At 43.8% G+C, this 22,001-nt stretch overlaps 1 protein-coding gene across 1 annotated transcript; it reads right to left on the bottom strand.

Moving 5' to 3' along the window:
- Positions 1–20,898: 20,898 nt before the first annotated feature.
- On the bottom strand, positions 20,899–21,624 carry LOC124525405 (coiled-coil domain-containing protein 71L-like). The gene has a single exon (XM_047097785.1). The coding sequence runs from the start codon at positions 21,622–21,624 to the stop codon at positions 20,899–20,901; it is 726 nt and encodes a 241-aa protein (XP_046953741.1).
- Between the last annotated feature and the right edge of the window lie 377 nt (positions 21,625–22,001).

Genomic DNA, 22,001 nt, shown 5'->3' with positions numbered 1-22,001 from the left:
GAATCTCTTCCCGAAAATAAAAACAGAGGGGAAACTTCCTTATTCTAGGAGGCCAGCATTGACAAAACAAGGTAAAGGCGTTATAAGAAAGGAAAACTGGAGACCAGTCTTGCATTTTCATAGACACAAAATACCCAATACGTGTTAGCAAACCAAATCCAACAACGTGTAAAAGAATTATACGTCCATAACCAAGAGGGATTTAGTACAAGTATGGGAGACTGGTTCAATATTCAAAAATCGATTAGTTTAACCCATCACAACAATAGGATAAAGAAGAAAGACAGGAAAATGATCCGATGCTCTTAAAAAGAGATGCAGAGAAGGCATTTGTTACCTCCATTCATAATAAATAAAACATTCTCTCCGCGAACTATGAGTCCAGGGAGACTTCATCAACTTGATACAGGACTTTTATAAAACAAACAAAAACAAAACCCCACAAAAAAAGCCTACAACTAGCATCGTAAAAGTTTCACCATTTCATGGGGCGCCTGGGCGGCTCAGTCGGTTGAGTGTCCGACTTCAGCTCAGGTCATGGTCTCACAGTTCATGGGTTTGAGCCCTGCATCAGGCTCTGTGCTGACCACTTGCTCAGAGCCAGGAGCCTGCTTCGTATTCTGTCTCCTTCTCTCTCTGCCTCTCCCCCACTCACACTTTGTCTCCCTCTGTTTCTCAAAAATAAATAAATGTAAACACAAAAATAAAAAAAAATGTTTCACTATTTCAGTGGGGAAGAATGGGATGCTTTCTGAAATCCTACTGTAGCTTATTATGAAGAGGCCAGGTAGGTGAAGACACCTGTAGTAATAATGGACATAATTACATAATTATATAAGAACACACCCAGAACAGGCCTGTTCTGTTGAATTGTTCCTGATTCTGCTACAACACTAACTGTTGATCAGTTAATAATTTGTGATTCCATCTTTAGAGGAACTAAGTATTTAGAATACAAGCATCTTGTAACACTGAATGTACATTCATATCATCAGAGGGACGTCATACACCACCTTAGAGCTACTCAGAGTAAATAGAGAATTACATGGAGCCAAAGTATTCCCTGCAAAGGATATTTTTGTTTTTATATTATATTCTGTTGATTTTTTTCCAGCTTTTTTATATTGTTCCTTTTTTTTTCCAAATCCAGATGATTCTACAAATATTAAAGTTTTAGTCATTTGTTTAGAGGTGAATTTTAAAATCATGGGTATCTAGCTAAAACTGGCTGGCTGAAGAGAGTTTCCAGTTTCCATGAATGCAAAGTAATAGATTCAATTAAGGGAACAAGCTTGAAAGCCAGATGTTGCTGTACCCCAAGGATAGGCCACAGCTAGTTGAGAATCAGTGAGAATAAATTACCTTTAGATAGCTCACAAACAGGAGCTTCTTAAATGTGGCTTCAGTATACACTCCACATAATAAAAAAATGACAAGGAAAGTAAAACGGAACCACAGCAATGACTGCAATCTGTACAGTAGGAAAGACCCTCTAAGAGACAATACATGTTTGTACAAGTTGTACATTTTACAGATTTGAGGGTTCCTATTCGCCCTACAGTTCATATAAATCGTGCCTCCTAGAACTGTGCAGTATACAACTTGTGCAACCAATAGCAACAAACTAAAAACATTCTGATGCTGGTATCGAATCGCAAATATATGAACAAGGAGTACAAATGACGTCTGACGTTATAAGGTGTATAAATTGGATTCATACAAAAGAAAAAAAACTCTAAATTGCACTTCATTAGTACTAAAACTTTTCTTGGTAGAAGCCTCTGTTAAAAGAACCAAAAGACAATCTATGGACTTGGAGAAAATATTCCTAAATCATATATCCAGCAAAGGTCTTGTGTCCAGAATATCATATATTGAAGTGCACAAAACGATGCTCCACAACACTAGGCTTCAGGGAAACACATTAAAACTGCACTGAGATACTGCTATCCACATATTGAAAATGTTTTTTTCTCAATCTTTACTTATTTTTCAGGGATAAAGAGAGACAGAGTGTGAGCAGAGAGGGGCAGAGAGAGAGGGAGATACAGAATCCAAAGAAGGCTCCATGTTCCGAGTTGTCAGCATAGAGCCAAACATGGGGCTTGAACTCACAAACTGTGAGATCATGACCTGAGCTGAAGTCAGCTAGTCAATCTACTGAGCCAACCAGGAGCCCATGAAATATATGTATTTTTTGAAGACAATACCTAATACTTGCATGTGACCCATAAATCTGACTCCTAAACCTTTTCTCTAGAGAAGTGAAAACTTATGCTTATAAAAAGAAAAAAAAATGCACGCAAATGTTTACAGCAACTCTAGTCATAACTGATAAAAATGGACAAACACAAATGTCCTTCAGGAATGAATGGTTAAACAAACCCTGGTATATCCGTACAGGGAAACACTAACAAACAGATGTATTGTAAAGGCACGATGTTGAAAGAAAGAAACCAGTCTCATAAAGTTACCTACAATAACGATCTATTTCAACGGTTTTTTTTTTTGTTTTTTTGTTTTTTTAATTTTTGGGACAGAGAGAGACAGAGCATGAACGGGGGAGGGGCAGAGAGAGAGGGAGACACAGAATCAGAAACAGGCTCCAGGCTCTGAGCCATCAGCCCAGAGTCCGATGCGGGGCTCGAACTCACGGACCGCGAGATCGTGACCTGGCTGAAGTCGGACGCTTAACCGACTGCGTCACCCAGGCGCCCCATAACGATCCATTTATATGATATTAAAGTTGGAGATAGATGGTTGCCAGGCCTCAGGGGTGGGGTGACAGTGATTCAACATGAGGGAATTCTGGGAGCTGATGGTATTGTTCTCTTCTTGTCTAATTTTTTTTGGGGGGGAAGACAGAGAGTGACAGTGGGGGAGACACAGAAAAAGAGGTAGAGAGGGATAATCCCAAGTAGGCTCCGGGAAGTTCGTGAGCAGGGGCTCAAACTCAAGAACAGTGAGATCATGACCTTAGCCGAAATCAAGAGTGGGATGCTTAAGTGACTAAGCCACCTATGTGCCCCAGGAACAGAACTCTTCTGTATTATCATTGGGGTGACATTTACATGAGTCTATACAATCTTTAAACCTCAAAGCACTATGCACCAAAATAGTTACTTTATATAATGTTAATTACACAACAAAAAGCATTTTCAAAAAACTACCACATCTGTCCTCATCTCTCCATTTCCTGCTTCCACACTAATTGCTGTCATGTTCACCTCTCCTGGTCAACTGCAATGACTCCTTATCTGATTTCCTCCCAATTATAATCTTCAATCTGTCTTTCTAATAAACTTACGAAATGTTACTCCTGAAAAAGTGTTATAAGGAAAAAAAATAAGCCAGATCAACCTAGCTGCACCTTCCTTAGATCATGCATGTACACCACTCCCTATGGTATTTCCAACACGAAGACCCAATGTGCAAATACAATAAGCAGCCAAGGGGAGTCTGAGTGGCTCAGTTAGTTGAGTGACCTACTCTTAGTTACACTTCAGGTCATGATTTCGCCATTTGTGGTTTCAAGCCCCAGGTCACACTCTGCACAGAGCCTGCTTCGAATTTTCTCTTCCCCCTCTCTCATCCCCTCCCCTTCCTCACACACACTGTCAATCAACCACCCACCCAACCAACAAACATTAAAATAAAAATAAGCAGCCCAAATCATAAGGGTTTGTAGTATGTTACACATTTATCCCATAGTTCACATAACAGCAAAGAAAACTGGACTATCGTGCCGCACTTATTTTTCTTTCTTATACTCAACTCATTTGGCTCACTTGTGGTTCATCTCTGTGTCTCCTGCTCTAAATGCAGTGCCCACTTCCGCTGGCAGTCCTAGTTGAAGTGAATTTCTAACTGCTTCAACTCAGTACCTTCTTCATTCTGTTGCCTTTGTCATGAAGACCTGGAACAAAAATCTGTGAAAGAATGAACACACCAGCCCTAGCGTGCCAATACTAACACCTGGCAAACAGCAACAACTTCCCAGAGACAGCAACTAGTAAACAATCAGTTGTCTATTTAGGAAACATGAGCGAGAAGATGGAAGAAATAGAACTTCCCAAAGGGAGGCTGACAAACAAAAACAAAAACAAAATCCACTGGCATTAAAAAGTGAAAAAAGGTAAAACCAAAGTTTATCTCACTGTTATTGCAGGTGTTACTGGATAGACTAGATGAACCTGAAGCAAATGATTTCTAAACAACAAAAACAACAGCAGCAGCAACAACAACAGCAGCAACAACAAGGGCAGGAACAACAAAAACAACAACAACAAAAGAATCTTCTAAACTATGCCTTGTATAATTTATCAGATAATCAGAGCTGCAGAAAACTAGCTTCATGTGGGAATAATGAGAATACCATAGGTACTCAGAGGAGTCACGCTTATTGCTAATAACTGATGCTCAGGTGGTGTGATCACTGTATCCCACAACACCAAGTAAGGGTCTCAAAAAGGAGGAGGGAACCCACGCAGGGCAGCAGATGCCAGAACACATGGGGTGAATCAAGGGCTCAGTGAAACGGGAAGCCTTCAGCACAAAGTGAACAATTTGCCTGAAAATGCTGCAGATTCAGGCCAGCACGCAGGCCTCCAGGCTCCCTGGCAGGAGTCCTGGGAATACGAGGGGCAAAGCAATGAACTTACAGCTACCAATCACTTCCCTGTGGCAGGCACGTTACCTCATAAAGCATCTCAATTGACCCTGTGTACAGAAGAAGGAATTGAGGCTGAAGGTGATGTTATAATTGCTCAAGGTCACGGAACTAAGAAAGTTATGGAAATGGCCTTTACCCCAAGCACTCGGACTCCTTAGTGCATACCATGCGGTCTCAAGTATGCAAAACTCAGCTTCAATAACCCTTTTCCATCTTTTTGATGAAAATTTTTTCAAAAAGCGTTGATTGTTGTGTTTTCATTTTTTTTTGTTTCCTTATATCTTTTTTTTTTAATTTTTTTTTCAACGTTTATTTATTTTTGGGACAGAGAGAGACACAGCATGAATGGGGGAGGGGCAGAGAGAGAGGGAGACACAGAATCGGAAACAGGCTCCAGGCTCTGAGCCATCAGCCCAGAGCCAGACGCGGGGCTCGAACACACGGACCGCGAGATCGTGACCTGGCTGTAGTCGGACGCTTAACCGACTGCGCCACCCAGGTGACCCTGTTTCCTTATGTCTTTTAATTTCTTCTCTAATTATCTGGTTGACTCATTCGTTCTTTAGTAGGATGTTTGTTAACCTGCATGCTTTTGGAGGTTTAGCAGACTTTTTCCTGTACTTTATGTCAAGCTCAAAACATTGTGATCTCAAAGTGTGCATGGTGTCATCTCAATGCTGTTATATCTGTTGAAGGCTTTTTGCGACCCAGTCTGTGGTCTCTCTTGGAGAATGTTCCACATGCACTCCAGAAGAAAGTATGCTCTGCTGCTCTGGGATGTAGAGCCCTAAAATATCTGTCACGTCCTTCAGGTCCAACGTATCATTCAGGACCATTGTTTCTTTCTTTGATTCTGTCTAGATTTTCTGTCCATTGTTGTAAGTTGAGTATTAAAGCCCTCCGCAATTACCACATTCTTATCAATAAGATTGTTCATATTTGTGATTAAATGTTTTAAATATTTGTGTGCTTCGGAATTCACTGCATAGTCATTATACTTGTTATCTCTTCCTGATGGACAGACACTGTAATTATTTAATAATGCCCTTAAACATCTCTTGCTGCAAACTTTAATTTAAGGTCAAGTTTGTCTGATATAAGGATGGCTAATACAGCTTCCTTTTGACTCCCAGGAGCATGAAAAGTAGTTCTCCATCCCCCCCACTTTCAATAGTAAGGTGTCCTCAGGTCTTAAATGAGTCTCCTGTACGACAGCACATAGATGGGTCTTGTTTTGTATTACCCATTCTGATACCCTGTGTCTTTTGGTTGGAGCATTTATTCCACTCCCATGCAGTGTTATTATGGAAAGCGATGGTTCCGAGGTATTGTGATGTCTGTAGTTTTCATGCTTGTACTGGTGACTGTGGTACTTTGTGATACTTGCGACATTTCCCTCAAGGAATCCCTCTTAGGATCTCTTGTAGGGATGGATTAGCGGTGGTGAATTCCTTCAGTTTGGGTTTGTTTGGGAAGACCTTTACCTCTCCTTCGATTCTGAATGGCAGGCTGGTGGGATAAAGGATTATTGGTTGCATATTTTTCCTATTCATCACACTGAAGATTCCCCTATTCCTTTATGGCTTGTCTGATTTCAGTAGATGGGTCTGCTCCTATCCCAATACTTCTCTACCTTTGTGTGTTAAGGTCCAGTCATCCCTAGCTGCTTTCAGAATTCTCTCTTCATGCTTGTATGTTGCCAGTTTCACCCTTCTATGTTGTGCAGAAGATCAACTCAGGTTACATCTGAAGGGAGTTCTCTGTGCCCGTTGGGTTTCAATGCCAGTGTCCTTCCCCAGCATGTGGAAGTTCTCAGCTATGATTTGTTCAAGGTCATCTTCACGCCCCTTTTCTGTCTCTTCGGAAATCCTGTGATATGGATATTGTTCCATTTGATTTCATCACTTAGTTCTCTAATTCTCCCCTCTCGATCCTCAATTTTTTCTCTATCTTTTTCTCCCCTCCTTTTCCCCATATTTTTACCTTCTGATTCATTTAGTCTCCCCTCTGTCTCTTCAATCCGCGCTGTGGCTGCCTCCATTTTAATTTGCACCTCATTTATAGCATTGGGATTCATCAAGACTACGTTTTATTTCCTTGATCTCCGCAATAATTGATTCCATGCTGTCTTCTACGCCTTTGCCAATCCCAACGATTCATCTTTTGCTGTTAAGCTAAATTCTGATATGTAGCTTATATCTGTTTTGATCAAGTTGTCAGCTGTCCACTTCTTCCCGGAATTTCTTTTGAGGGGAATTCTTCTGTGTCATTATTTTGGCTAGTTTTCTCTCTCTTAGGAGGTTTACAAGCTTGTTATTTGCTCTGCACCTGCAAGAATTGCTATATGACAGGGGGCTCACGCCCTGTGCAGGTTCTAGCCCTGCAGGTAGTGTTTCTTTTTTTTTTTTTTTTTTAACGTTTATTTATTTATTTTTTGGGACAGAGAGAGACAGAGCATGAACAGGGGAGGGGCAGAGAGAGAGGGAGACACAGAATCGGAAACAGGCTCTAGGCTCTGAGCCATCAGCCCAGAGCCCGACACGGGGCTCAAACTCACGGACTGCGAGATCGTGACCTGGCTGAAGTCGGACGCTTAACCCACTGCGCCACCCAGGCGCCGCTGCAGGTAGTGTTTCTTGGAGAGTGTCACTTGCTCTCTGTTGTTGTGACATTGGCTCTTTGAGTTCTCTACTCGTAATGATGTTTTTGACTCTCCACAAGCGGTGCTTTTATTTGTTCCTTGAAGTAGCCCTGGAAAGGAAAACAAACAAAACAACAAACAGGAACCAGAGACATGTAATGCAACGTGTAAATAAAAGAAATAAATGGACACACACACACACTCACACACACACACACACAGAAAAACAGTCTGAAATCTAAAAACAAAACAACAAACAGACCAGAAACACCAGCTACAAGTAAAGAACAAGGTAGAGGCGTTGCTGTTGGAAGAACACATATAAAGAGAAATGACAGGAGTGGGGAAAAGGAAAAACATATATATGTATATATATATTGACCAGGCTGGGAGGCTAAATGGCTTAATGCAGACAGAGAGAAAGGAAAATAAGGAAGGAGGTGGGGGAACAAAAGGAAGATAAGTTTAGCCAGACAGAGAAACATAGATGGCTTGATTATCCCAGGGAGAGAGAAGGAAAGTATAGAAGTGTAGGTAAGAAATGTATCAACGGAATGGATTATAAATGTCTGCTTAAACAAACCAACAAGCAGAGTTATCAACCTAAAGGAGGGAAGAGATAGGAAGGGAGAATACGTCTAAACAACAAGAATTGTCCCGGAATTACTCCAGGCTAGGCAGCATCACGGGTCCGGATGACGGAGCTGCCTCGTTCCACAGCGCCTATCCTGCTCCATCAGACAAGCAGGTACCCAGCACAGAGGGGCGTGGTTTGGGGTAGGCTGGTCCCACCACCACTCTGGACCCTCGGACTGATCCCTGAGGCCCCGCCTTAGTGGTGGTGGGGGTGGGGGTGGGGGTGGGGGTGGGGGTGGGGGTGGGGGTGGGGAAGTGGTGATGCCCAGCCTCTTCTCCATGACCTGGTGTACTCTGTTCCAGTGTTCCTCATTGTGCCGAGAGCACACGCAGGGTGGTCCTTCTTGCTCCACTGACTCCTTTGGCACAGCGCTTGTCGAGGGTTCACAGACCCGTTCCGTGTGCTCTGACACTGGGGCAGTGCTGCTCTGTGCTGCTCCAAATATCTTCCTGGCTTTGTTTGGGCTGCTGTGCTTCAGGGAGCCCCGCCTTTTCCTGCTGTGCACTGCGCTGCTGACCTCACTGCTGAGCTTGGGCATGCTGGGTGCAGGCAGGCATTGTTTTGTCCCACAGCGACGCCCCCAGGGAGGGGGCCACTTTCTCCTACTGCAGACTGCGCCCTACACCCCGCCACTGATCCGGGCGGGGGGTGGTGGTGGATGCGGGCAGGCTTTGTTCTATTGCACAGCCCACCAGGGAGGGGCTACTGTCTCCTTCTGTGGACTGTGCCCCTGCTCTACCCCTGAACCAATGCTGGCTCCTCTCCTCCCCAGGTGCGCAAACAGGGAGCTTAGCCCCAGACCCAAGAAAGCCCCACAGTTAGAGATAAGATCCCTCTCAGTCCCAGTCCGAGGTTCTCCTCTTATCCACATACAGCCCTACACTTCCACAGCCACTCTTTCTCTTACTTTTGTCTCTCCGCAGAAGAGGATCTCTTCCCTCCATTCCTACTTGGCCCAATTTATGTACCCCAGTTCACAATCAGCCACCTGTCATCTCCCAAGGTGTCTCATTTCCTTCAGGGAGTATTCAGTCTGTTTTCCTCGCAGACTTTTGGGGTTCAAAACGCTTTGGCTTCAGCACTTTGTTTGAGAGACATGGGATGTACAGATCCCCCTACTTCTCCACCATGGTGACCCCTCTGCCCCGGAAGGATTTATTTATAAATTGATGGACATCAAGTTCTAGATCTTATTTTCTTATTAATATTATTAGGATTAATCTCAGTACATACATTTAGTTTTAAGAAAAATTCCCTGTGATTTGAATCCTTTGAAAATGTATTGAAGAGGCAATCCGAATAAATATCACATTCCCTTACTGGGACTTCTCTCTCTCCATCTCTCTCTCTCTCTCTCTCTCTCTCTCTCTCTCCATCTCTCTCTCTCTCTCTCTCTCTCTGACACACACACACACACACACACACACACACACACACACACACACAGTCACACTTCCCACAGACTGTCTGGAACCTCTCTGAGGTGCCCGCCCAACTCCATGGCCAGTACATAAACTTCACCAGTACTAAGGACTAGACATTCTCACTAAGGTCTTCCCAGAACAAAATGGAAGAAAACAGCCTCTGTCAGTCCCCCTCTCCTGCCTGTTCAGTTTCCTCCCTCCTGCCAGGTCTCCCTGACCCCCACCCCACCTTGCTGTCACAGCCCATTCTATAAGTACCCGAGAAACCTAGCTAGTGTTTGATTCTGCAGCAAAATGCAACAAAGTTCCAAAAGGTCTCAGCTCTCCCAGGCCGACGAGTCAGCAGGAAAACAGGAGGCCAAGAATCACACTATTAGAATTCTCCTTCCAGCTGTACCACTTCCTAGCTGAAGATGCACAGGGAAGCTGTCATCCAAGGTCTAGCTCCACAACTGCAGGCCTCTAGCCCACCTGCATTGCTCTCAGGCTCAGGGACACATCCAACGATTTTGTTTCTTGAGCACTGTCTGGACTGTGTTTGCTGTGTTTCAACTGTCTACCTCTAGGATAAACTAGATTTTGAAACACAAATATGCACAATTCCCCAAGGTAAAAGACACGTCCAGGAGTCTGTTCACTGTAGTCATCCATACCCCCAAAGCACTGATTTCTACCGTGTACATAATTAGAGAGAAGAAGCAGGTAGACACCTGCCCAATGACAATGAAAAAGCAACAGAGGGTGATGGAGAGCCCCACGTGATGTAGTAGCTGGAAGCCCAGAAGTCAAGAATTACCCACAACCACCACGGAGGCAGGGGTATACCTCGAGAACAGAGCCTGGCACACAGAGTCCCTCAGTCAGTTTTCGGTGAGTGGTGAATAAAGCCACAGGGGGACCAATAAACTGACAAGCAAGAGAGCAAAGGCTGACAAGGGAAAATCCACCTGTTCTATGGTGGTGTAGAGAAAGTAGGTGCTTTCAGCAATGCCTGTAAGAGGGTAAACATTATGGAACAGGCGAATTAGTGAATTCTGTGGTGGAATGTTTCCCCCTGATTACAACGCGCAGCTTATCCATCCTCCAGCTTTGAAGCATATGGTCAGTGGACACCGCATGCTGGGGACAACAAGTTCTGGAGGAAAGGAGTGGAAGTAGAAACTCTCCACCTTTGCTAGAATGCCAGCGTCCATTTACAGACCCTCCATCTGCCCCCTGGCCCTTTCTTCCTCCCACGTGCAGGTTTTAAGTAAGCAAGCAGCGACTTTGTCAAAAACGTAATTACATCACTGATAGAGGCGAGTGTCTACTGACTCGCAGTGAAGGGGGCTCCATGCATTATTCTAAGTGTTTTACCATTGTTACCTCACTGAATTCATTTCAGAGCTCTATGGTGAAGGTGCTAGGTTGTGGCTGATTTTACACCTGAGAAAACTGAGTAACAAAGAGAAAAAGTAAGTTGTCCAAAGGTCTGCTGCTGGAAATAGAGCAAAATACGATTTGAGATCCCAGGCAGCCTGGCTCCAGGGACTAGTCACTGAACTATATTGCTTCTTGCTAAGCACGAATTTACTGTAGGATAGGGAATTTAAGTGGTATTGGGTTGCAAATAAGATCCTAAGAAATGGCAATGGTTCTACCCAATTCGTCTGATCACAAAAGGGTAAGAGTTAATCAAAAGTTGATGATGCAGGTGCTTGTAAAAAGAGAGAATCCCCCATATAGACTGCTGCTGTTACACATCAAATTGAAGTGAGACAGCTAGTTCTTCTGTAAAAATTGGAAACTGAAACTCCATAAACACATTGCATTCATTCAGTATGTCCAGGGTCCTTTGCCCATGGCTAGCACTGTAGTAACGACACACGGATGGCTAAGGTGAGTCCTGCCCATGAGGAACACATGGTCTAGGAGGGGAGCAAGGGCTACGTAAGGAGGTTCACGACAACACAAGTAGTGGGAAGAAGAACTGTGTACGCACAAAGGGGAAGTAAGCACCCCCAAGACACTTTCCATAAAGAAAGACATAAGAAAGGAAGGAAACCTCTTCGAGTTCTGGAAGCATCCTTCTTGTAGGCTCTCACGAGTGTGTCTTCACTAAGTCCGTAACAATTGGGAGCTGATCCCTGCTGAGCCAAGCTCCTCCAGGACAGAACCTTCCTCTGCTCAGTTGGCTTCAAGGGAACCTGGGTATTCAGCACTTCTCCAGTGTCCCTCACCCACCATCCCACTTCTGGCCCTCTTGATTCCTATATTCCTAGGACAATCAGTCTATAAGGTCAAATCCTTATTTGTTGTTGGTTCCTTCCAGAGACAGGGTCTCCACGATGCTATCGATTATTTCAGTGGAATCCTGCCCATGGGCTGCACAAGAACTCCATGATACGAGTTCAATGCCTCCTCAAATGATGGGTTTTATGAGAAGTTAAGTCCTGTGAGCTTGGGTTAGAAATAGTCCACATCATTCCCAATCTCAAGGCTTGTTTTGGACAAAGGATGAAGGTAAAAAGCAACGAATACATAAAAGACTATTGGAAGAAGCTCAGCTTAAATACGGCAGAAGAAAAGATAGGCGGAAAGTGTCTTTTTCATTTCATGTTAACAGCCAAAGAGAAAAAGCTTCTTTAGATTTCAAGAAGAAAGGGATAATATCAGTTCACAAAGCAAGCTTTAAAGGTGAGTTTTATCATCGTGTCAGTAGAGCTTTTTAGTACAAACTCTACAGATTATGGTATTTCTCATAACGCATTACTGCTCTAGGGAAAAGTACTTAATTGCCTAACTTTTCTCTGAGTTCATGGCTATTTTCTTTTCATTTTTAAAGCTTAGCGTATCTTAGTTCATCAAGTATTTTTTTTTCTTTTTTTGATGACAGAAATATCATTTACACTCCTGAACGTCCTATTACCCTTGACAGGTACCCAGCATTCTGCCTTGCACATCTACTTACTTATGTGGGGAAAATGATAAACAAACAAACAAACAAACAAAACCGGCATTTGTTTCTTCACCATCCACAGACAGAATAAACTCCTCATGGAAATAATAAAATATTTGGGCACTGAACACGTGACTGCTCTTAAATGCTCATATATTCAAATTGAGGAAATGTTTTATTTGACAGGTTTGGTCAAATGCCCTAGAGAACGATTCAAAAATAAAGAGAACTCTGGGAATCAATGGGTTAGGAAGGTCATGAAAAAATTGGAGACTACGATCCAGAACTTAAAAAAGCTCTGAATGTATACTCACAAAGACTTAACGACTTTGGATAACCAGGTCAAAAATAGTGCTTCGAAAGTCCATAGAGCTGTAGCATTGGAAGGCAGGGTTTCTTACAGTATGGTCTGATACCTCTCCCTAATCAAGGGAATCACGGTGGGCTACCTACAGGTACGGATTCCGAATTCTCACGGAATTCTACATTTTTAGATAATGTGCCCGTTTTTGTTAAGATAACCCAAACTAGGAACAGCATTCCAATCTGCAAAGGACACACGAGCCCCACTCTCTTTAGCATAAAGTTTGGGTTGCTTTGGTAGGTGGATGAAAGCAACAAAACACAGAAGTCTGCAGGGAGAAGTGGAGCCTTGAATTGTTTGAAATGCATACTGTCCCATTTCTCAGGGAGGGCACAGATACTGCTTGATGGCACCCAAATCAGGCGTTTCTGTCTGAACCAGTCCTGCTACCCAGGCCACAGTCAACCATAAAGTTTATCCACAGAAATGATCTGCATCTGCATCTGTATCTGCTGGAGATTCCCTGACTAACCAGATGCTCACTGCTGCTGGGGTTGGGGGTGTGGGGTGGGAGGTAGATAAATAGAGAGAATCAGACAAGGCCAAGTGGCCAAGAACTGGATGGAGTCCACCCTAACTGTTACCGTGGCCATATCTGAAGTTTCCAGAGCTGACGATGCTACATTCGGGGCCACCATTGTTCCCTGATGATATTGCAGTTGGTATATGATGCTAAGAATTAAAACAAGGAAACGTGGTAACTTAGTATACATTATAACGTGTCAACAAGAAGGCAAAGAAAACTCTTGGTTTGTACTTCGTTGGCAATTACTAATAGATATGAAAGTTACCGTGCCTCCTAGGAGGCAAGGTTCTTGCCAACAGAAATACAACGCTAATACAGGAGCACCTTCCAAGGGTTCATCTGAGAGTATACTGAATGGCTTGAGTATTTAATGTGACTTGATAAGGCCGAACTGGTTTCTCCATGGCCCACAAGTATTAAATTCTAGAATTCCTATCAGTTTGCTTGATGCATTGATAAGCAAAGGAAACCTAGGAGGGGATTTGGTGAAGCCACATGCCCTAGAAATATGACAGCTAATTTTTGACTGACGAAGAAAACGAATGACCTCCAAAAGACATCAACAATTCTACCTCACCGATGTGCTGTGAGCTTGAAATGCTCACACATGTGCTGCATCTTGAAGACGGTAAGTGGTAAAAACATTGGTATTATTATATTAATGGCTGCTACCCTTTTTCCCAAAATTTTGTAGGAGGTCATAAAGAAATTGGCAGCTCTACCATGCCATGCAGCCTGCTGCAGATGACATTGCTGCCTTAATGGAGCACAGCCTACAGCCTCTTTGTGAGTAAAACTCTCTTTGATTATGCCACTGGTGGCAGCCTTTCTGTGACAGCTGAACACGTCCCTAACCGATACTACTTGCACTTCCTCAATGCCATTCAAATACAATTTCATGTTTTGTTAGCACAGAGAACATCAATAATGTCACTCTTATTGAAGGTGAAATTACGACCAGCATCACTCAGCAGATGACGTCGGGGAAAAGATGCTAGAAAAGTTTCTTAAATGAAGAAGGGTCTTGGAGCATACCAGTGTTCTATCTCATAAGCATACCCTCGCAGAGTAAACTGTGGGGCACAGGGTTCTCTCTGTTACAATATCACTTGAAGTTTAGGAGTGTTTTTCCTTATAAATGTTTGAAAAAGTCCATGGTAGAGAAGGGTTTACTTAATCCCAGAGAGTAAAATGAAAGAAGGCTTTGGACCCACAAACTCCTACAATCAGTAAGTAGGCCAAGACATTCATAAGGCTGTAGACACAGGCTACCTTTCATGAGAAGGGAAGAATGACTTGGAGGTTGAAAGCCAGAACCCGGGAGGAGCTAGGGCCATGGAAAATCATTCCCAGGCCTTAAGACCGAAAGAAAGGACAGCCTACCTGTGCCAGCTGAACTTCAGAATTGCTATGGGCCAGTGACTCATTCATGATTACCTCCTTCCTTTCTTTTGGAACAGCAATGTTTGTGTTTTTTTTGGTTTGTTTGTTTTGTGTGTGTGTGTGTGTGTGTGTGTGTGTGTGTGTGTGTGTGTGTGTGTGTGTGTGTGTGTGTGTGTTTTGTGTGTGTGTGTTCTGGTTATCACATACCCGTGTTGGTTGTATGCTTAATTCATAGGTCTTCATTCATAGGTCTTCAGATTGAAAGTGTAGTCGAGGACCAGTGCGCCCAAGCGGACTCATTCACACCTGGAGCTAATTTAGATAAAAATATCCTGGACTTTGAGCTGATGTTACAAGGGTTGGGTCTTTACGAGGGAGAATTCTTGGGGGTAGGGTGAGGATATTTTTCATGTAGGATGAGAGTGAATAATAGGAGGCCAGCAGACAGGCTGTGGCAGTCTAAAATATGTTCATAAATACTCTTTTAAGCCCTTCAAAAGGGGGACCTCTATTCCCTTTTCCTTAAGCATAGGCCAGACGGACTGAATGATTTTGAAAAATAAAAGAAGGTGGAAGTGATAGTGAGTTAAAAACACTCTAAAGAGCAGATATTGTAGTTCCAGTGGTGTCGTGATTAGGGGAAAATCGATGGAAGGGGCAACTGGCCATTAGACGCTAGAATTCTATGAGTGGAAGAGATGAACATAAGCGACGAGAAACAAAAATTATATTAAATCAGGGAGGGGGCAAAACAGAAGAGACTCAAACATATGGAGAACAAACTGAGGGTCACGGGAGAGGTTGTGGGAGGGGGATGGGTAAATGGGTCAGGGGCACTGAGGAATCTACTCCTGAAATCATTGTTGCACTACATGCTAACTAATTTGGAGGTAAACTTTAAAAAAATAAAAATAAATCAATTAAAAAAAGAAGCTAGATTTCTACACGGATCAAAATTATCAATGAAATTGGCGAGTGGACTCAAGATATCTTCAGACGTGCAAAGACTCAGAACATTTGATTCTACTCATTCTTCATTAGGAAGTTATCTGAAGGTGTACTCCAGCAAAACAAGGAGAGAAAAAATAAAGAAAAATTATACTGAATAATAGGCAACACTAACAGAGTGTTTAGTTTTGTGCCAGACACTCTTATGGGTTATTTTCATATATTATTACATATGATCCACACAACAAACTTATAAAGTATATACAATTACCATTATTATCTTCGAGAAGAGGAAATAGGGTTACAAAGAAGCCAAATGACTCATGCAACATCCAACTTACACAGTTGGTAAGTGGAACAAGTAAAGTCTAACCCCAGGCCGTCTGGCTCAAGAGTCCAGGTTTTACATGCTCCCTAACTTCCCAGATAGCCATATTACCATGAAACCATGGAAACAAACTGGGAGCGTAGCAGAGGAAAATCACAGGAAGGAAGCTAGGAAGCAGACCTACTGAGTCACCACCTAAATGAGGCAGGAAAAGAGAAGGGTCCAGTGAGAGACCGCTAAGAGGTTAGCAGGAAGATGTCATAAAGTGGCATGATTTGAAAACACTGAAAGAGTGCAATAAAACAAAGAAGTGCAATTAGAAAATTCAGGAGAACCAGAAAATATCCATAAGACGGTCTTAGTCTGAATGAGCCAAGTGAAACATGGCATGGTTCAAAGCACTGATGGAATACAAAGAGAAAGGATCCATTTCACCTTGATGCCAGAGATGTCCTCATTCAGCAGGTCCAAGGACTCCAGGAAAAGAGTAGTAATTCTAATGTTTGCGTATTATTTAATAATCCCAATAATTTAAACCATTTATTAGTGTTCAAGTCTTAGAATCAACCTTGAACCCTCTAAAGAGACTTGATTGCAGAGCATAATAGCAGCGTTAACAACAATGAAAAACAGAACCCCAAAGCTGATGGGAGACAGAGAAAAAGTGCAGCAAGGTTAAGGAATGAAATGTAATTTATCTTACAATGTAAGGAATGAAAAATGATAGTACAGGTAAGGGAAATAGCTCTCTATTTTAAAATTACATCTTGTGGGGTACCTGAGTGGCTCGGTGAGTTCAGAATCCAACTCTTGATTTTGGCTCAGATGATGATCTCACAGTTCATAAGACTAAGATGAGCATTAGGTTCTGCACTGACAGCTCAGAATTCTCTCTCTCTGCCCCTATCCTGCTTGAGCATATGCTCTCTCTCTATCTCTCTCTCTCTTTCTCTCTCTCAAATAACATACATTCATACATACATATACATACATACATACATACATACATACATATATACATACATACATAAAATTATATCGTGTGATGGTTAATTTCATGTTTTCACTGGGCTAAGCCACAGGGTACCCAGGTATATGGCTAAACATTATTTCTAGTGAGTCTGTGAGGACATTTCTTAGTACAATTAACATGTGTATATCAGTAGACTAAGCAAAACATATTGCCTTGCCATACACTGGGTGGCCTCAACTAATCGATTGAAGACCTGAATAGAACAAAAGGCGGAGGAAGAGAGAATCCACTGTGTCTATCTGACTGTCTTCAAGCTACGATATTGGACTCCTGACTTCAGGCTCAGACTTGGAATGGAACATATATCATCAGCTCTCCTGATTCTTAGGCTTTTGGAGTCTGCCTGGAACTAAACTACTGGATCTCCTGGGTCTGCCCTTCTCAGCCTCCATAATCCTGTGAACCAATTCCTATTGATACTGAGTCTCTGGAGAACCCTAACTAGTACCTATATGTAACTTCATCCGTTATGTCTTTTTGCCCTCAGATCCAGTTCCTGCACTTCTCCTACAGACTCTGTTTCCTGGTTCCTTGCCAACTGGCTTCCAGAGGGGCTTGACCAATGGTGTTTGATGGGAGAAAGGGAGGAAGGTATAAGCCCAGAGGTTTTTCTCTCTCCTGCTCCACTTCCTAGCAGTGATTTTATCTCCTCCAAATTCTAGCTTCTTTCCAAGAGCCTCTTCTCCCATGTTCTCAGTTCCTGCTAGGTATGGTTCTGAATTTCTCTAGCTCTGGGGGTGGAATCAGCTTTCTGATGATACTAATTCCTGATTGCTTCGCCATCCTTTGTTTGGCTTCTGGGATTTCCCATCACGTGTGTAACTGTTTAAAATACCTATAGTGACTCACCGGCTGGCTGGACCTGACTGAAAAAGTATACAGATAGAAGTTCGGGAATATATCGGAAGGTGAGGAGAGAGAAGACAGGTGGCTTCAGCGACCTATACGTCAACTTCACATAGGAAGTCAGTAGACGGGGCTTAAAACTGACAAATCAATAAGCAGCAGTATACTATATGACTTATATTCATGAAGATTCCTAACAAAAGAATATAAACCTGGAACAGTTAAAAGTGTTGCCTCAAATAATGGAGACAGGAAAGAGACCTGTGTTTGCCAGGAACTCAGGGGGGAAGGGAGAGATGAATAATAGATGAAGCACAGGGAATATTTACGGCATTGAAACATCTTGTAAGACAGTGAAATGCTTTGAATCATGGCATTGTGCGTTTGTCAAGACTCACCGAACTGCACACCACAGCGAATGCTAAGGTAAACTTCGGACTTTAGTTAATAATAGTTTTCATATGGGCTCATCCGTTGTCACAAATGCACTACACTGAGACAAGAAGTTTCAAATAGGGAAAACTATGTTTTGGGGGGTAGGAGGGAGAACAGGGGAACTCTGCACTTTCCAGTCTTTTTCTGTAAACCAGCTTTTTAAAAGCTGTTTTAGAAAATAATCTCCCTTGGGGCGCCTGGGTGGCGCTGTCGGTTAAGTGTCCGACTTCAGCCAGGTCACGATCTCGCGGTCCGTGAGTTCGAGCCCCGCGTCGGGCTCTGTGCTGACTGCTCAGAGCCTGGAGCCTGTTTCCGATTCTGTGTCTCCCTCTCTCTCTGCCCCTCCCCCGTTCATGCTCTGTCTCTCTCTGTCCCAAAAATAAATAAACGTTGAAAAAAAAAAAAAAATTAAAAAAAAAAAAAAAAAAAAAGAAAATAATCTCCCTTAATGAAAGGGAGGCAGAGAGACAGAGAGGAGGGAAGGAAAGAGGGAGAAAGGGACCTACTTAAAAGTCATGGAGGAAATGTAAGTTTGGATTACTAAGTGAAGGGATCCAATACAAAAAAGCCATTTGCTTTACGTTTCCAACTATGATAACGTTCTGGAAAAACAAAACAAAAGAAAACAACACAACGACACCTCTACACAACAACAACAACAACAACAACAACAACAAAACGCCTTCGGAGACAGTAAAAAGACCAGTGGCTATTAGGGTTTAGGGGGAGAGAGGAAGTGGTAATAGGCGGAGCACAGGGCACTTTAGGGTGGTGTAATTATTCTGTGTGATACTGCAATAGTAGATACATACCATTATACATTTCTCAAAACTTATGAATCTATATAACACAAAATAAACCCTAACTGTTAGTTAATGATAATGTGTCTAATGATAATGTGTCAACAAGAATGGCTCATCCATCACTTAGAATTAATGTATCCACATTAGTGCAAGGTACTATAGAAACTACCGGGGGTGAGGAACCTGTATTTTTTGTGCAATTTGTCTCTAAATCTAAAATTGTCCTTAAAAAATGGTCTGTTTAAAAAAACCCTGATTTAAAAAAAAAGAAAAAAGAGGGGCGCCTGGGTGGCGCAGTCGGTTAAGCGTCCGACTTCAGCCAGGTCACGATCTCGCGCTCCGTGAGTTCGAGCCCCGCGTCAGGCTCTGGGCTGATGGCTCGGAGCCTGGAGCCTGTTTCGGATTCTGTGTCTCCCTCTCTCTCTGCCCCTCCCCCGTTCATGCTCTGTCTCTTTCTGTCCCAAAAATGAATAAACGTTGAAAAAAAATTAAAAAAAAATAAATAAATAAATAAAAAGAAAAAAGAAACCAAAAGAAAGTGTTGCCTCGGGAAAAGGTGTTCATGGGGGAAACAAAGCTTTTGATTTTTTATTGCAAGTCCTGATCTGCAATTCGGATGTTGTGTTTTTTTTTTTAACTATTTGTATACAATACTTGGATTGATATTTCTCAAAAAAAAAAAATCTTTACACCTGCCAGAATAGATAACATGAAAAAGACCATATTAGCAAGTGTTTGCAAGGCTATCAGGTATTCAGAGCTCACAGGCACTACGCAGGCACTGCTATAGAAAGAAGTTTGTGTAAATCGGTATAACCATTTTGGAAACAGTTTGGAGGAATCTTGCCAAAGCTGATAAGTTGGATGACATGTGAGCCAGCAAATTTTCTCCTAGGTAAATAAATACTATTGTAAAAAATGTTCACCAAATGACGTGTCCTATAATGTTCACTGAAGATTTATTCAAAATTACCCTAAGCCAGAACCTACCTAAATGTCCACCAAGAGTTGCAGAAATATTGTAAACTATTCATATAATGAAATTCTATACACCAATGAGCAGAAAGGATCTATACATACAATAACATGAATATCACTAACATAAGTTTGAGTGAAGGAAGCTAGGTGTAGGACACATAATTCCATTTCTATATAGTCCCAAAACAAGCAAAAGTGGTGTATTCTGTAAGAAGTCAGAATAATTGCCGTCCCAAAGGAGAGATAGACCGTGACTGAAACAGGCACAGGTGGTCCCTTGGGGTCCTGGTACCTTTTTTAATGAGTGCTGATTCCACAAGTATATTGAACTTAATTGCATCAAGCTGTGCTCAGAGTACTTTTAATAATATATGTTCTTTTTTGCGTGCCTGGGTGGCTAGCCACTTAAGTGTCCAACTTTGGCTCAGGTCAAGATCTCATGGTTTGTGAGTTGGAGCCCCGCATCAGGTTCTGTGCTGACAGCTCAGAGCCTGGAGCCTGCTTCGATCCTGTGGCTCCCTATCTGGCCCTCCCCTGCTCACACGGTGTCTCTCTCTCAAAAATAAACAAACATGAAAACAATAATATATGTCCTTTTGAATGTGTACTACACTTCAGTAATCTTATTATAATCTGAGTGCAGACCCCTAAATCACACCATTTTTTCTCTACTGTCTCTTCTAAACATTTTAAGAATATGTACTTTAAAACATCCTAGAAGATATATACATATACACACACAAAGAAAGAAAGAAATTGGCGGGAGGAGCCGGGAGGTGGGTGAACAGCAAAGAAACTCCAGCTTTATTACACAAGCATGGAACCAAATTCCTGTGGAGAGGGTGGGGGTGGAATGGCTTCTTCTGACGACTTCAGACCAATGAGGGAACAAGAGAGAACATGGATCTGCCCCTACAGTCCTGGAGACCTCTCAATCTGGGCTTAGGAAGCAAGGGGACCTCCGTTGTGGTCCAGGGGTCTCCTCCCTCCGCAGACCCGGTGCTGGGAGACAGCAGAGGGCACAGCTGCCCCGGAGTCCCAGAAGGCGGCGCCACATCCCGGGGGCGCGGGCCGGGACCATCTGGTGCTTCTTCGCCCGTAAAGTGCACTAGGGGACGCGGGCCCGGCTCTCACTGGTTCATCCCTCCAGGCACAACCCGTCCCGGGGCTGAGAGGTCGCGCGGCGGTGGCCCGAATCTCAAGCCCAGGCACTGGGAAGCGGCAGAGTCTCACCACGGGTGCCAGGTTCACTCCCAGGACTTGGCGCGCTTGGCGCCGCGCTTCTGCCAGGCTGCTCTCGACCCACACGTCGCCGACTACGCCGATGGTGGGCAAGGTGGTCCGCGTCGGGGTGGCCGCCCTCCCACTCTCCTCCAGGATGCGGCCCCCGGGGGCCGCGGGCTTGCGGGGGCTGCTGTGCTCGCGGGACGGCGGCGGCGGGGGCGGCACCTTCCTCTGGCCGACCGCGACCATCCGGGATCCGTAGCGCCTCCTCCTGGCAGCTGGCCGGCACGTCTGGAGGCGGGCCTCGGGGGGGGCCTGGTGCCCCCTCGTGTACACCACCTTCTCCTCAGGCGCCTCCAGCGCGGCCCCTCCTGCAGCGCTAGAGGCTCCTCCCCGAGCGGCCGGGGCCAGGGCCTCCCAGGGCCTGCGCCGCCGCCTCTTCATGCGGCTCAGGATGTGAGGCCGCTAGGGGCCGCCCGCGCTTGCCAGGTCTCGCCGCCGCCGCCGGGTCCTGATGAATTTCCTACCATGAAGCCAAATCAGGCGGCAGGCTGTGAGAGTTACACCGCAGTTGCTAGGAGACCATGCGCTTTGTGAGGTCACAATGTCTGCCTATCTTATCACTGCAGGCTGCCCAAAGCTGCCTTAGGTTGGGCTGTGTTTAAGATTGTGCCCTCCAGAAAGACCTGCACGTAATGTTACCTGAGAAGGCCCATAGTTCTTCACGAGTTCAAGAGGGTTGTCCTCGACGTGAACGCACTGGTGCCTCAGCCTCCATTAATTCCATCTAACATGAGATGACACTTAGCGGTGGAGAGTAC

Source organism: Lynx rufus, unplaced genomic scaffold (genome assembly GCF_022079265.1).
Source record: "Lynx rufus isolate CCGP_SWC_20201006 ecotype Redwood Valley unplaced genomic scaffold, mLynRuf1.p SCAF_41, whole genome shotgun sequence".
NCBI classification, from domain to species: domain Eukaryota; kingdom Metazoa; phylum Chordata; class Mammalia; order Carnivora; family Felidae; genus Lynx; species Lynx rufus.
Note: the sequence above shows the minus strand (reverse complement) of the source record. Positions and strands in the feature narration are given on the sequence as shown.

What these genes read in the sequence shown, in the direction of transcription:
- LOC124525405 (XM_047097785.1), bottom strand. Translation starts at nt 21,624, where the DNA reads ATGAAGAGGCGGCGGCGCAGGCCCTGGGAGGCCCTGGCCCCGGCCGCT.